Source organism: Vipera ursinii (genome assembly GCF_947247035.1).
Source record: "Vipera ursinii genome assembly, chromosome: 2".
In the NCBI taxonomy this organism is placed as follows: Eukaryota; Metazoa; Chordata; class Lepidosauria; order Squamata; family Viperidae; genus Vipera; species Vipera ursinii.
In genome coordinates, this window is record NC_139513.1 from 200,826,044 (window position 1) to 200,841,796 (window position 15,753).

General features: G+C 42.6%; 1 protein-coding gene across 1 annotated transcript; it reads left to right on the plus strand.

The window, feature by feature from the left end:
- Positions 1-3,125: 3,125 nt before the first annotated feature.
- On the plus strand, positions 3,126-8,092 carry LOC310633783 (transcription factor JunD-like; the record flags this gene model as incomplete). The annotated part of the gene is made up of 1 exon (XM_083351664.1): positions 3,126-8,092. The coding sequence occupies exon 1, from the start codon at positions 6,767-6,769 to the stop codon at positions 8,090-8,092; it is 1,326 nt and encodes a 441-aa protein (XP_083207790.1). The 5' UTR covers positions 3,126-6,766.
- Positions 8,093-15,753: the final 7,661 nt, after the last annotated feature.

Below are 15,753 nucleotides of genomic sequence, written 5' to 3' on the forward strand. Positions count from 1 at the left end.
TAGTACATATGGAGGAGCTTTATGAGATAAGCAATTTGCAGGAATCTGTGGTCCACAATGGGATCCTTTTTCCTTCCATCCAGACGGTGCTGCGCTCTACAGCTATTTTCTGCAGAGGAATTGGTCATTTCACTGAAACAGCCTAATTCTTCTAATGAGAATATTGACTTCATGGAAACTTGGCCACTGGTCTACCATGAAGTTAATATTCCCGTTAGTGAGCAATAATAAGGCAAAAAAAAAATCCCAACAACCTTTTCTTCGTTAGGTACAGTGAGACAAAAAAGTATTTAGTCAGCCACCAATTGTGCAAGTTCTCCCACTTAAAAAGATGAGAGAGGCCTGTAATTTTCATCATAGGTATACCTCAACTATAAGAGACAAAATGGGGGGAAAGAATCCAGGACATTGTAGGATTTCTAATGAATTTATTTGCAAATTATGGTGGAAAATAAATATTTGGTCAATAACAAAAGTTCATCTCAATACTTTGTTATATACCCTTTGTTGGCAATGACAGAGGTCAAACGTTTTCTGTAAGTCTTCACAAGGTTTGCACACACTGTTGCTGGTATTTCGGCCCATTCCCCCATGCAGATCTTCTCTAGAGCAGTGATGTTTTGGGGCTGTCGCTGGACAACAAGGACTTTCAACTCCCTCCAAAGGTTTTCTATGGGGTTGAGATCTGGAGACTGGCTAGGCCACTCCAGGACCTTGAAATGCTTCTTACGAAGCCACTCCTTCATTGCCTGGGGCGGTGTGTTTGGGATCATTGTCATGCTGAAAGACCCAGCCACATTTCGTCTTCAATGCCCTTGCTGATGGAAGGAGGTTTTCACTCAAAAATTTCACGATACATGGCCCCATTCATTCTTTCCTTTACACGGATCAGTCGTCCTGGTCCTTTTGTAGAAAAACAGCCCCAAAGCATGATGTTTCCACCCCCATACTTCACAGTAGGTATGGTGTTCTTTGGATGCAACTCAGCATTCTTCCTCCTCCAAACACGACGAGTTGAGTTTTTACCAAAAAGTTCTACTTTGGTTTCATCTGACCATATGACATTCTCCCAATCCTGTTCTGGATCATCCAAATGCTCTCTAGCAAACTTCAGATGGCCCTGGATATGTACTGGCTTAAGCAGGGGGACACGTCTGGCACTGCAGGAGTCCCTGGCGGCGTAGTGTGTTACTGATGGTAGCCTTTATTACTTTGGTCCCAGCTCTCTGCAGGTCATTCACTAGGTCCCCCTGTGTGGTTCTGGGATTTTTGCTCACCGTTCTTGTGATCATTTTGACCCCATGGGGTGAGATCTTGCATGGAGCCCCAGAACGAGGGAGATTATCAGTGGTCTTGTATGTCTTCCATTTTCTAATAATTGCTCCCACAGTTGATTTCTTCACACCAAGCTGCTTGCCTATTACAAATTCAGTCTTCCCAGCATGGTGCAGGTCTACAATTTTGTTTCTGGTGTCCTTCGACAGCTCTTTGGTCTTGGCCATAGTGGAGTTTGGAGTGTGACTGTTTGAGGTTGTGGACTGGTGTCTTTTATACTGATAACAAGTTCAACCAGGTGCCATTCATTCAGGTAACAAGTGGAGGACAGAGGAGCCTCTTGAAGAAGTTACAGGTCTGTGAGAGCCAGAAATCTTGCTTGTTTGTAGGTGACCAAATACTTATTTTACCGAGGAATGTACAAATTAATTCATTAGAGAGCCTACAATGTGATTTCCTGGATTCTTTCCCCCCATTTTGTCTCTCATAGTTGAGGTATACCTATGATGAAAATTACAGGCCTCTCTCATCTTTTTAAGTGGGAGAACTTGCACAATTGGTGGCTGACTAAATACTTTTTTGTCCCTCTGTAGATGAGGTAAAGGAACAGTAGATAGTACTGGTTCCACAGTATGGTTGCAAAATAGTTCTCTTCGTGTGTGAGCATATATGCATATATTATATTTGTGACTATACATTTGTACAGATGGATAGAGAGATCTGCAATTGGAAACGCTCATTCTATAAAATAAACATACAGATGATTCTTCCCATTTACCGCATGTTTAAAGAGTTGACTTCCCCATCAATTTTGAAGAAGTGTGAATCTGGGTATATTTAATAGGGGGGCACTTCCTAAAATCTGTTCATAGGAGTAACTACTTAAAAGGGGGGAATTCATGCCAGATTGAAACAAAATTGCAGATTTGCAAGCGAGAAAGTTTGTTTCAGTTTTGTTTTAGTTTTAGGAAGGGCTCATGATGTATTAAGGTGAGAGAGGAGTATTCTATGTTCCTATTCAAGAAAAAAACCCAGAAGAGGCACTTAAGAGACTTCTCCATGGATAGTAGAACATGGGGAACTTCAATTCTTTGTGGGTAAATAATACCTGGAAAACATCATTCATCTCTACTACTCGTAGGAAGGACAAAAAACTATGACTATTTAGATCTCATCTTCTGACCAGGACACCACCAGTAAGATAACCTTCACTGTTGACAACAGGAGAAAACCTTCCGAATTTCTGATACAAGAGTGCCTATCCATGTTATTCACAAGTGTTCACTTCCATTGCAGGTCTTCTCTTTTGGAAGTTGAACATCAAGGTGTTTTTTGTTTTTTAGTTCTATCACTAATGCTTAACAATGAAAGTCTAGCAAAGTAGGACAAAAGTAAGCAGTACAAATGAATATAGAACCCTGCCTCATCACCCATTAGCGGCTGGTTTTCTTGCTGGTGGAAAATGTTAGGTGGGACAAAAAAGGAAAGCCACCAGTTTACTCCTTCAATTGAAAAAGTGTGGACTGCAACACTGGCCAGACCTGTTATCGATGCATAGCAAAGGCAAGCTGTGGAACAGAATTGTCTACACTGGCATGCATGTTTTTCTGTCGGGTCAAAGATGGGAAGAAAGCAGATTGCTACATGTTTACTTTTTTTGTAGTATTCTTGTACCCAACATATCTGATTAGCCATATATGTAAAGATAGCCATATGATCAGGGATGCCTTTGTTCAGGTTCATTGTTACAACGTCTTGGACAGAATAATCTCACAATTGTTTTAAATTCATCGGAGCAATTTTATTACTTGACACGTTTCAAAACTGCCTTTCGCTAATAAACTGCCCAATAGTCTGTGGAATAGATGCAGATTAAGTCAATCAGAGTATACTCATTGAAATAATTTGATGAAACTATTATGTTGCACATTAGACTTTCCTTTCCCTGTAAGATTAACACAGGATTCCCCAGCATCTTTGTGTAATAAGTTTTGTAAATGTGGAATTATCTTCTCCATATTCCACTGACTGAAGCAACTCTTTTGGCTGAAGAGATGAATTGAATACCAGCTCTCAAACTTGAATCAAACATGATAAATTTCTTACTTGCTATTATTCATAAAATTAAAATTCAGAGAGAACCCCCTATAAATTACAGGGCACAACATAGACTTGATTAGACCCCTTCTAATAAAATTGTCTGAGAAAGCTTCAATAACAAACATTAATGCACAGAATGTGATGTCATTCATTCAAGGAAGTAACGAAAAAGAAATGTTTTGCAGATGAAGTCCACTTTTTATTTTAGGAGTTAATCAGAGTTGGAGGAGTGGGTGGCCAGTGATGCAACGATATAAGTGGAACGGGGCCACAAATTTTGGGTTAGATTGGGAGTGTTAAATGGGAAATTGTCTTCCCCTAAATCAGTATGTTTACCCCTGACTTTTTGCAGTGTGATCTGGATGTTCCGATAGGGGCATAAAATGAAATACAGACAAACCTCAACTAATGACCACAATTGAGCCTAACCTTTCTGTTGCTAAGCAAGACAGTTGCTAATTGAGTTCTGCCCAGTTTTAAGATATTTCTTGCCACAGTTGTTAAGTTAGTAACACAGCTCTTAAGTGAATTTGGCTTCCCCACTGATTTTGCTTGTTAGAAGGTTTCAACAGGTGATCATACGACCTCTGCAACCATCACAAATACATGCAAGCACCTGAATTTTGAGTGGACGGCAGTGCTCTACAGTAAGTAGTTCTCCTTCCTCCAGGACTGGCTACAATTGGTGTTGATGGGGTCCAGACTTAAGACTCCTGCATTTCAGAATGCCTCAGGGTTTGACTCTCCCCACTCCTATTTAACATCAATATAAAGGTGCTGGATGAAATCATCAGTCTTAATGCTTGATATCAGTATGCTGGTGGTTGTCTGTTGAGGCTTTACCACAGCCTGCCCCAAAGTGATGCTCTCAAGGTTATTTCAAATGCCTGGAAGTTATGGGGATTATAGGGAAGAACAGGCTTAACCCTAGCAAGACTTTTCCCTCCCTATCTTAAATCTCTTGTGGGATGTTTTGGCTTAAGGGGGGAAATGCCTCTTTATCAACAGCTAAAGCTACCGTATTTTCTGGCATATAAGACGACTTTTTAACCCATGAAAATCATCTCAAAAGTTGGGGGGTTGTCTTATACGCCCAGTCGTCTTATACGCGGGAAAATACGGTAACTTATGGCTGTCTCAGGCATGGTTTGAGGTTAAGGTAGAAGCAATATTATCTGGCAAAATAGAGTTGCCGGATAATGTTTGTCTAGTGCAGGCATGTCAAACTCGCGACGTCACGTGATGTTGCGCAACGTACTGCAATTTTTTCCCCATTGCTGGCAATGGAGTGGGCATGGTTTTGTCGTGATGCATCCTGCCTGTCGGCCGGCAGTTTGACATGCTTGACCTAGTGCTTATACGCACATTGGGAAAAGCTCTTTAGCAACACCTCTTTGCTGAATGTAAGTAGCCTAATTCCTACAGGTACTCCTTGATTTACAACAGTTCATTTAGTGACTATTCGAAGTTACAACGGCCTTGAAGAAAGTGACTTATGACCATTTTTCACACTTATGACCATTGCAGCATCCCCATGGTCACCTGATCTATATTCGGATGCTTGACAACTGACTCATCTTTGTGACTGTCTCGGGGTGAGATGAATCCCTTTTGCAACCTTCTGACAAGCGACGTCAACGGGGAAAACCAAATTCACTTAACAACCGTGTGTCGCTAGTTTTAACAACTGCAGCGATTCACTTAACAAACATCAGCAAGAAAAGTCATAAAACGGAGCAAAATTCGCTTGGGACAAAATTCTCACTTAAGCAAGCATAAACGTTGGGCTCGTTTGTGGTCGTAAGTCCAGGGCTTTCCAGTATTTCCTCTCCACCACCCCCCACCGCATCCCCTTTCTAGTCGCTCTGTATTTGTAACGAAAAGGCCCTTTTTTTCAAAGTGGAAAAAAGCATTTTCTCGAAAGGGGGATGAAAGCAGGAAACTGCGCAGCAACAGTTCTACCCAGGCTACTTGACGCCCTCTCAGGATTGGCGGTTGAATTTCCAAGACTTATGGTTCTGGGAGACTTTAATCTACCTTCCCTGGGCAGTGCATCGGAGGTGGCCCGAGAGTTCATGGCTTCCATGACGGCCATGGACCTGACCCAAATTATTCAGGACCCGACTCACGAGGGAGGAAACATGCCTGATCTTATTTTTATCTCTGGGCAACGGCTTAATGGACTGGGTGGGGTTACTCCAACATCTCAACCCCTTTCATGGACAGACCATTATCTCCTGCGGTTGGGCCTCCGTCACGTCCCAAGATCTCCAGTCCTTTCGCCGCGGCCTCAAAACACTCCTTTTCCACCTGGCTGACCTGGACTGACAGGCATTTTAATGATGTTTACAATTTTTAATTTATTTTTAATTTTTAATCTTAATTTATTGCACAGATGATTTTAATTTTATTTTTATCTTAACTTCTGTACTTATTATATGTTATTGTTGTTAGCCGCCCTGAGTCCTTCGGGAGATAGGGCGGGATATAAATCCCATTAATACATAAATAAATAATAAATAAACTGTCAGATGAGGGGTCGCTCGTTTCTTTTCTTTTTTCTTTTCTTTTCTTTTCTTTTCTGGCTAAACGACGTCATAGCAGTTCGGCTACGACTTACCCTTTGCAGCAGTTTTTTTTGCTTTGCCTGTTTATCGCATCGTCCATCGGACTGCTGCTCTGTCAGAAAGTTTGGGGGGGGGGCGGCGAGAGGAGGAAACGGGCCCCTTCCTGCCCTTAGTTTTCAGGCGAATCCGGTAGCCTGCGCGACTTTAGTTGGAAGCCCGAGGAGGCGTCCCTGCCGCAGCAACGACGTCAGGGAGCGAGAAAGTTTCGCGGCGAGCTTTCCGCTTTGATTTCTCTCCTAGCCTCCTCGGCTGCTCTCGGCGGCGGGAAAGCGCCGCTCGCCTCCCCTCCGGCTGCATTTTGTTTATTCGGCAAGAAGGGAGAGGGAGAGCAAAGGAAGCCAGAAGCAGGCGACGCGGCTCTCGTCGCTCCGCCCTCCGATGCTGAGCCGAGAGGGCCGTGTGGCCGCCGCAGCCCCAGCCAAGAAAGGCGGAGTAGCAGGAGCTGCTGCTAGGGCGAGGCATTTTGACATCAGTTCCTCTGCCTGCAAGAGGGGAAAGAAGAAAAAAAAACAAAATAAGAGTTTTCTCCCCCGAAAAAAGCCGCAAGTCGAAAGCGCCGAGCTCCGGGCGGTCGCCTCAGAGGCGGGAGATGGCGAGCCGGCGCCAGGCGTGAAAAAAACTCGCTGCAGCCCGTCGCCGCGCTGGAAGCGAAGCTCGCAGCCGGGACCGCGTCGTTTCTCTTTCGGGAAGCCAGACAGAGCTGGGGGACTGGCGGCGGCGGCGGGGGCCGCGGCCGCTCCCAACCCGCCGCCGTCCCGCCCAGCATGAGCAGCGGCGGCGGCGGCGGCGGGCGCACTGGCGCCCGCGTGGCCGTGAAGATGGAGGTAGCCCCTTACTACGGCGAAGAAGGCTTGGAGCTGCTCCCGGACTTCGTGCAGCTGCCGGGCTTCGGTGGCGGGCCCGGAGCCGGGGGACCGACGGGACTCGAACCGCCCGAGGAAAGCGGGGCGGTTCAACAACGCAAGTTGCTCCTCGCCGGGAAGCAGGCGCCGCCGCCGCCTCTTCCTCTTCCTCCTCGGGATTTAGGGGCGGCCTCCCCGGCTAATGCCACCTTGCCCCCGGCCGGGCCGTTCTTGCGTCCCCGCGGCGTCCCCGCCAGCGCCGTGCACCGCCTCATTCAGGAGACGGCCGTCGGTGGCGGCGGCGGCGGCGGCCCAGAAGTGGGCCCAGCCGTTTTGCAGCCTTTGCTGAAGCTGCCGGCGGCCGCCGACTTGGAGCAACTGCTGATCCAAGCGGGCAGTCCGGGCCTCGCCGGCCCATCCAGCCCCACCGGCGGAGGGCCCTCGGTGGTGGCGGCGGCGGCGGCCGGCGGGGCGCCCTTCTTGTACCGCTCTCCGCAGTCCTCGGCTCCGCCGCCGCCGGTGACGCAGGAACAGGAGGGCTTCGCCGACGGCTTCGTGAAAGCTCTGGCCGATTTGCACAAACAGAACCAGTTGCTCGGGGTGACCCCGTCGCCTCTCTCGCCTACCCAGCACCCGGGAGGGCCTTGCTGCCCGTCGTCCCGGCAGGATCCCCCCGCCGTCTACACCACCTTAGGCAACTTCAACCCGGCCAGCCCATCGGCCGCCGGCACTTTCTTCGCTCCCCAGCCTGTGGCTCGTCTGCCCGCCCCCGGCTCGACCGGCAGAGCTTTGGAGGAGCCGCAGACTGTACCCGAAGCGCCCGTAGTGTCAGCTCCGCCGCCGCCGCCGCCGCTGCCTCTTTCGGGGCTCTCGTCCGGGGAGTCCCCTCCGCCGCCTTCCTCCTCCTTATCGCCGCTGGACGCGGAGAGCCAAGAGCGCCTGAAAGCGGAGCGCAAGAGGCTGCGCAACCGGATCGCGGCTTCCAAGTGCCGTCGGCGCAAGCTGGAGCGCATCGCCCGCTTGGAGGAGAAAGTCAAAGCGCTCAAAGGGCAAAACGCCGAATTGGCCGCCACCGCCAGCCTCCTCCGCGCCCAGGTCACCCAGCTGCAAGGTCGAGTCCGGAGCCACCTCTCCAGCGGCTGCCACATCAACGCCGCCGCCGCCGCGGACCCTGCGCAGACCTTGGCAGTGGGGGTTCAGCCCCCCGGCAGGGAGGCAGCCACAGAGCCGGAGACCAGTGCTTGCTGAAGCGTGTGACTCCCCCCCCCTAAACAAGGAGAGACCCATCGTGCACCCAACTTTGCCACCAGGCATGGCAGAAAGGGGTTTAGACCTTGATCCCATGGTCTTGGGAAGGGCCGTGGAAGCCCTGCCTTCCGTTTCGCATCCTTTGGCTTCTGCAGAGTTCCTCATTCGTCTGAAAAGCTGAAGGGAAACAGTCCGCTTCCGCACGCACGACCACCCCACCGTACAGGTAACTTAAACCAGTTTTTGATAGAAGTCAGAAGAGCCAGAGAAGAACCTGGTGTAACGGCAGAGAGATAAATAGGCCAGAAAGAATACCCCATGGAACAGAGTCGGACTTCACAGTGTTAGCCTTTCTAGAAACAACTGATTAAAAAATCACAACAGTCATCCTTTTAACCAAAGGTTGGCAGTTTCAAGCATCTCCAGCAACCAGCAGGTTTCCTGCCAGCCACCTAAGTAATGAAAGTAATACTGAAATTGTTAATAACCAGCTGGAAATAATGCTCCTGGGTTCTTTTCAAAAGCACCAAGCAGTTGGAGAAGCCTTCAGAGGGAAAGAGGAGAAGTGTCAAGCTTCTCCAACTGAAGCCCCTCTGACCACTTTCAGCCTGTGAAGAAGTCTGGGGCTGGATTCTTTGTTGATCTTCAGAAAGCTGCAGCTTATTTTTTTTTCTAGCTTTCTTGCCCTGCTTAAAACCAAGAACCAGAGCTTTGCTGACTAGACATAAAAAACATGTCTTGTTGATGGAAATCCAAAGGTCTCTTCAAAGATTATACCTGTGGACAAAAGTTATCTTTGTGGAAGACTTTTATGTGTTCTAGAGAGTCTTAAATTTTATTTTTATTCTGTGGTTGAAGGTCATTGAGTGTAATATGTATTAGTATTTCTGCAAAAAAAAAGTTACCAGGGATGGTTAAAGACACTCCAGTATGTTTTGCTGAAGATGTATTTACAGCTTTCTAATGAACAGTGTGGATTTTCTAAGATGGGATATTAAGGGAATAGTAATATGCTTGTATATCGGGCATATTACTCGTTCATTTCAGTAGATGAATCATATTTTTAGAGAGAACAGCTCTAGAGTGCCAGTGGATAGAGTTGTGAAATGTTTTTCAACATTTAGAAGAATTGTGCCAAGTTAAGTCACTTTTTGTGTACAGACTATTTGTTTGTTATTTTCTTGCTGTAGAGGTTCTCTGGATTTGCTCAGTGCTTGAGAGACACTAAATTTATATGTGTAAGAAGAGAATTATGGAGTATGTGGCTGGGTAATTTTTCTTGATAAAAGAAAACAGTCGCATAATTTGTTGTTATGAAAATGTTGCCATTCAAGCTAATTTCACATTTCTGATGCTGGAGACTTAGCCTACTATGCCATATAAAATATTTATTTAAAAAGCAGATTTAAAGAAAATGCTTTTCACCTTTAGATCTATGAGCTCTATATTATTTCCTGTGCCAGCACAAAGTTGGGGTATGGGTGCACTTATTTATTAAAACTATAGGATATATGTTTATTTTTATAACGTGCGAGGGGATAAAAGAAATTGTTTTTGAAGAAAAATATCAAATGCTTTATCTTTTACAGTATACATTCCAGCTGTAATTGTTCTCAGTATGATCACAATTATCGTGCTATACAGAGAGAAAAAATTGGATTTTTTTTAAAAAAGATAAATCACTCAATTCAATTATGTTTTGAATAATTCATAGAAAAAAATTAATAGAAATGTAGATAGCCATATATTTTTAGAAGAACTACATATAAGCTATTTTATTTTGTCCAAAATGTAAAAAATGTTGTTCTCAGGATGGGAGATGGGAAAAGTAAATGTACAAGTGGAGTTTGAAAGGTTCGCTGAGTTTTATTTTAGAATGGGATCAGAAATAACCATTGTTTTTGCTTGTTTTTTTAAGGGTTTGGATGTTTATTAGTATTTTGACAGCCTTATCAGTAACTCTGCCAAACTGTTTATCATAGATGACAGCCCTCCCTACCAATTTATTTCATTGTATAAGTTTAGATAATAGTTTTTATCTTTCTTCAAATGCAGTTTTCTTATGTCCTGTGATTTTATTTTCTGTTTCGGCTATAACTTTCCATGCAGTAAAAACTTTTATTTTGCCTGGAAATATTGTGTCAAAAAGATACTGGGGCACAGTTGATTTTTCTTTCATGCTGGATTATTGACATAACCTGTTTGATAACCAGGTTGATATTTATCCTAGACTTGGATGCCTATGAGGGAGTCATATTTTCAGAAGAAATGGCAATTAGGAGCTTTTTGATTTGGAATCCTATCACTGCAAGTGTGAAATAATCTATCTTGGCATTTTAGGAGTAGAGGGAAAACTGGTGAAGAAAATCTACATTAATTTGTCTAAACCATCTTGTACTGATCGACAAAGATACTTTACTAATATATTCTTTGTCTTTTCCTCCAGATGTGATTTTTTTTATTTTTTTGGAATGCAAATCTAGTATTTTCACAGTCATCATCAGTGTGAATAATTTTCTTTCCAATTTTGTTAACAGTTCAAAATCAGATGTTTTCAATTTTTCTCTAGAAGATGTAATACTGAAATAGGAGAATTTCTCAGGTAAGTTCTGTTCTGGAATATTGCATTTTGGAAAAAGTGCTTAGAGAAATCATTATTCCTACTTCAAAAACAGCAGTCTGTTTCTTAATTTCTTCACACAAAAAAAGACACACCATAACTGAATCTGCTTTGATCTTGGCACTCCGGCAACTCATTATCTTGCTAATGCTGTATGTATGTTGTAACAGTTTTTGCCAAAAACATGGTGTGCTTGAAATACTTGCAGTATTCTAAATTGTTTGCCTTTTTTGTAGCCTATTTGGCAAATATTGCCAATGTATGCCGTTTTTGAAGCTTTTTCCCATGAGGATTTCTCTAAATATAATGTATTTTGGACACAATTTCTGGATGTCATATTTTTAATATTGTATTTTTTTTCATGTACTAAAACCTATCTGCCAGTGTCTTTCAAATCCTGTTTACATGCTGCATCATTTGTTGGTTGAATATCCCTTATTGCTGGGAATATACTTATTCCCAAGGGAAGAAATTTCATCCTTATGCAAATTTCATCCTTACGTTTTTCTCATTTGTTCTGATTACTGTTTTTTTTTTGCATGTGCCTCTGAACTACTATTACAGACCTGATTTGTTTTTATACACTTTGTCTCTTGCACTTTAAGTAATTATAAAAACAACCCACTCTCCCAAAGTCTAGACTAAATGGTACTCACCTGTCTTAAGAATTTATTAGGCAAATATCCTGTTCTAATGTTGGTGGTTCAGGTGATGTCCATTGTCAAAACTGACATAAAATCTTGTTACATGGGGGAACAAAGGATGTCTTCGGGGGATTTGAAATCTTATCCTTGAGTAACAACAGGAAGATTTGTTTGGCAGCTGGTTTTCTTATGCACTTCTCCAATTTATGTGAACACTCAGGTGATTTTATGGCTAAAAAGGCTGACTAATTTTGTTGCTAACTTGGTGAGTGATGATGTATCACGACTCTTTTCCAATGGTTGTTTTTTAACTTACCAATGGAATCATTTTTGGTCTTGTTTTAGAATGCTTGCCATTGATAGAAACGTACATTCAGGTGTGCACTTACTCTGAAAACACCCCTCACTATAGGTTTTGTAGGGATTGATGTAAAACACTGCAAGTTTTTCCAGCAGGGTTTTTATTCATTGTAAGAAAATTGTTGTTGGCTTTATGAGAAATCCACGGTTAGCTTGAAAATTTTGATTGAATGACTTTTTTTTCATTTGAAATGTTAGTGGACCATTGGCTTTAATTACAATAGCGTATTTTGTCCTGGAAGTTGTAGAACTTTTTTTTAGTATTAAATGTATTAGGATTAAAAGACGTTAGGGCAAGTGCCAAGCAAATTCATATATGTCTAAATCCAATGATTCCAGTCAGAGGATCTTTTTAATTTTGCCATGGAAATCACTGCAATATAAAAGTGCTTAAATTTTGCTGGAGCATTGTTTAGCTTTTTATATTGCTGCCAGAAAGTATTTTAATAATATGTATTTGGAACAGAAGGATGTAAAAATCAAACACAGGCCTTGGTGCCTATTACTGTAATTTCTTGCTTTCTGTTGCAAAGCTGAATCTGTTTGAGTGACGATATTTCTGTTGCTCAATAAACTTCAAAGTGTGTTTGCTGTGTTAATTGTTGTCAGTATTTCCCCACTGTTGAGCAGTTGTACTGTAAATAAACACCTGTTCCTTTGATCAGAGGTATTTAATTTGATAACTAGCTGTAATTTTTGCAGTCAGATGTTCATATGCAATCATATAATTTTTGTCTTTTGCATTTTTAAGCGTATTGTTTAAAAAAAGTATAATTTAAGGTTTAAGACTGTTTCTATGCACAATTACTTCTGAAAATGCTTATTTGGCAGTTCCGTGGAGGACAGAATTACTTTCGTGGATCTGAAAGATTTGGGGCAAGGGAAGTTTATGTAATAGTTAACCAACCTGTGTTATATATGACGTCTTCAGGCAATTTGTTCAGACGAGCTTGAGTTATATTTTCCTTTTTGGAAGCAATACTCAAGTTGTCTAAGAATCTACTAGGTGGGGTGTGATCCATCTCTCTTAGATAATGCATCATTTTCATCTTTTGTGCAGTTTGAAATATAAACTGGAAACTTGACACGAGAGATAAATAACGCCTGTTGTGTTAGAGAATGCAGTTGTTACATGGATACTATCTAAAATGTCTCCTTCAGGAGTACGTCTACTGAGATCGAGTAGCAGAAATTAGTAGTACACTTGTCACCTTTTTTTTACTGAAGCTAACTCAGCATGGCTTCTGGAGGGGCTGCTGTTCCTGATAAGCTTTGAGAGTGAATTCCTGGAATATCTCATGGTAACTATACTGCTTTGAAACAAATCAAAGCTAATAGTTTAAAATAAAAAGCAGATGCCTTGTTTCTCTAAGAAAAGCATAACTCTGATATTTTTACTCTTTTCCCTCTAATCTTAGCATTCCTACATAACATTAAAGAAGATTTATTGGTAAAGATGTATGCATAGAATCACACCCTTTAAGGACCTCCACCTTCCTATTCCCATCTTTGACCCCTGGTCTTCACTGATTGATTAGTACCCACTATTACGTCATAGAGTCCCATACAGGAAAGAATTCTGAAACTGCTTGGGTGAAGTCATGTGTCATAAAAAACATAGTTGAAGAGACCTACATATTAACCTGTAATATGATGGTCTTTTTCTGAAATTTGGTGCAAACGAGCTGTTTTCCTTGCTCAGGAGCAAGAAAAGTCACGTTTTAGAAGAATAAGGTAATCCAGCCATCCGAGAAGTGAAAAAGTACGCTCACGTATGTGTTCAAGAATACATATCAAGGGTTGAATTTGGAGTTAATTACACTTCATGCTCAGACCTATGAAGTTGGTGGGATTTTATAGTAGTAAGTTAAACATTTATCCAACATACGGTAGTCATTAACATTTAATCTTGCAAAGCTACCTTTTTATATTGGAGACATATATAATTAATTTATTTTTATGCTGAAGACATACCTTAACTTCAGGCTTAGCTACGATCAAGGTAATTCCCTGAGGCAGAAAGAGTTTTAACAAGACTGGGATTCTCTGTTCAGTCTTTTTTGGTTTCTGCTTAAAAATGGCTTAACAGTTTTATTTTGGCATGGTTTTCTGGAAGCAAAATTTTCTGTGGTCTACTTTTGAATATCTAGAATTAGCTTCCTGGAGGTAGCTTGAACTCAAAGCTGGTTCACACAAGCAGAAAGAATGTAATGCTGTAATGAAGGGGAAAAAACAACAACATATGATTTGTGTCTAGGTAAAATTAATCCATTACCAATCAACTTGAGCAATTTTATAGTTGCTTAAAATTTGGAGTGGTGGTTTCATTTCATTCTGAAAATAAATATCAGCATCCCAATTAATCTATCTTTCCTTGCTTTCTTAATGAATTCTGCCCTCTCAGATATGACAGTACTGCCAATGGCAATGCGGTCTACCTGAAGCCATCATAACTACAAATATGTTCAAATGACATAGTACCAGAATAATGCCATTTCAAGTGATAGCAAATCATAGGAAAGGGGCATTCCTGTGCCTTTAAAACAAGCGTGCAAGTTAAGCCTTTTGTGTCTTGCTAGTGTTGCCACTTAGCTTCAGACCTAAGAATGAGACAGGGTTTGTTTTACAGTTTGTGAAGTTTTATCTAAAGGCAGAAAGTCCTGCCATGATCGTACTGCAGTTAAAGGTCAGATAAGAGACCAAGTGTCACTCCAAAAACACTAACTGCAGGATATGATCATACAGTGAAGGAGACAAATGGACTTGTATGATTCTATTGTTTCTTAACTGCTTAGCAATTACCATTTGTGATATGGTGGCAGCTAAGCATTAGGGACGGGGTGGCTCAGTGGGTTAGGATGCTGAGCTTGTCGGTCAGAAGGTCGGCAGTTTGGCGGGTCGAATCCCGAGTGCCGCGTAGCAGAGTGAGCGCCTGTTACTCGTCCCAGCTTCTGCCAACCTAGCAGTTCGAAAGCACGTAAAAATGCAAGTAGAAAAATAGGGACCACTACGGTGGGAAGGTAACAGCGTTCCGTGCGCCTTTGGCGTCTAGTCATGTCGGCCACATGACCACGGAGACGTCCTCGGACAAGCGCTGGCTCTTTGGCTTTGAAACGGAGATGAGCACCGGCCCCTAGAGTTGGAAACGACTAGCACGCATGTGCGGGGGAACCTTTACCTTTACCTTTTAAGCATTGTAAAAAGTATGGGCTTATTAAAGAAATGGTTAAGGGAGATGGTCTTTCAGAGACTGTTGCAAGACTGAGCATCAAAATAAATGGATATTCCTCATAGCAAGAGGATATAAAGGTTGAGGGGAAATTGACCTCCCAAGACTTCTCTATTGGAACCACTGGTTCTTAGCTTCATAAATGATTTGAAATTAGAGGTGAAAGTGATTGCGGAGGACACCAAAATTCTTTAGACTTGCTCAAACAAACAGTACCAAAAAACAAAAAAACAAAAACCCAAACAGCAAAGCATTCCAAAAAGCTTTCTCCAAATGGGCACTGAAATAGCACATTCCATTAAATGTAGGCAACTTTACAGCGATGTACACGTACACATGCACGCACACACACACACACACACACACACACACACATTCCAACTGCACATACATTTGAGCTGATGACTAATAAGGAAAGATATCCTAGGGTTGTGATAGCTCACTGAAAATCTTGGCAGTTTGCGGTTTCATCAAAATAGCCAATTCTGTGTTGGTGGTGGGAATAAGGAAACCATTTATAAAACTGCCAATGTCATAATGCCTTTTACAAATTTATGGTGTAACCACTGGGCACAGTTCTGGATAATGCACTGGAAATATTTTGTGGCTCCTGGTCTGAAATAGTTTACCCCTATTTCAAACTTAGCTATTTTTTAAATAACTTTTTTTCTTTAATCTGGCATTCTTCTGTTCTTGCTCTGCTTCTTATTTCCTAGAGTAGCCTGACAGATGAATCAAAAGAGATATATTGAATATATATTCTATAGGTGTATTTTGTACTGTAGGAAGCCTGTTGGCTTTATTTGAG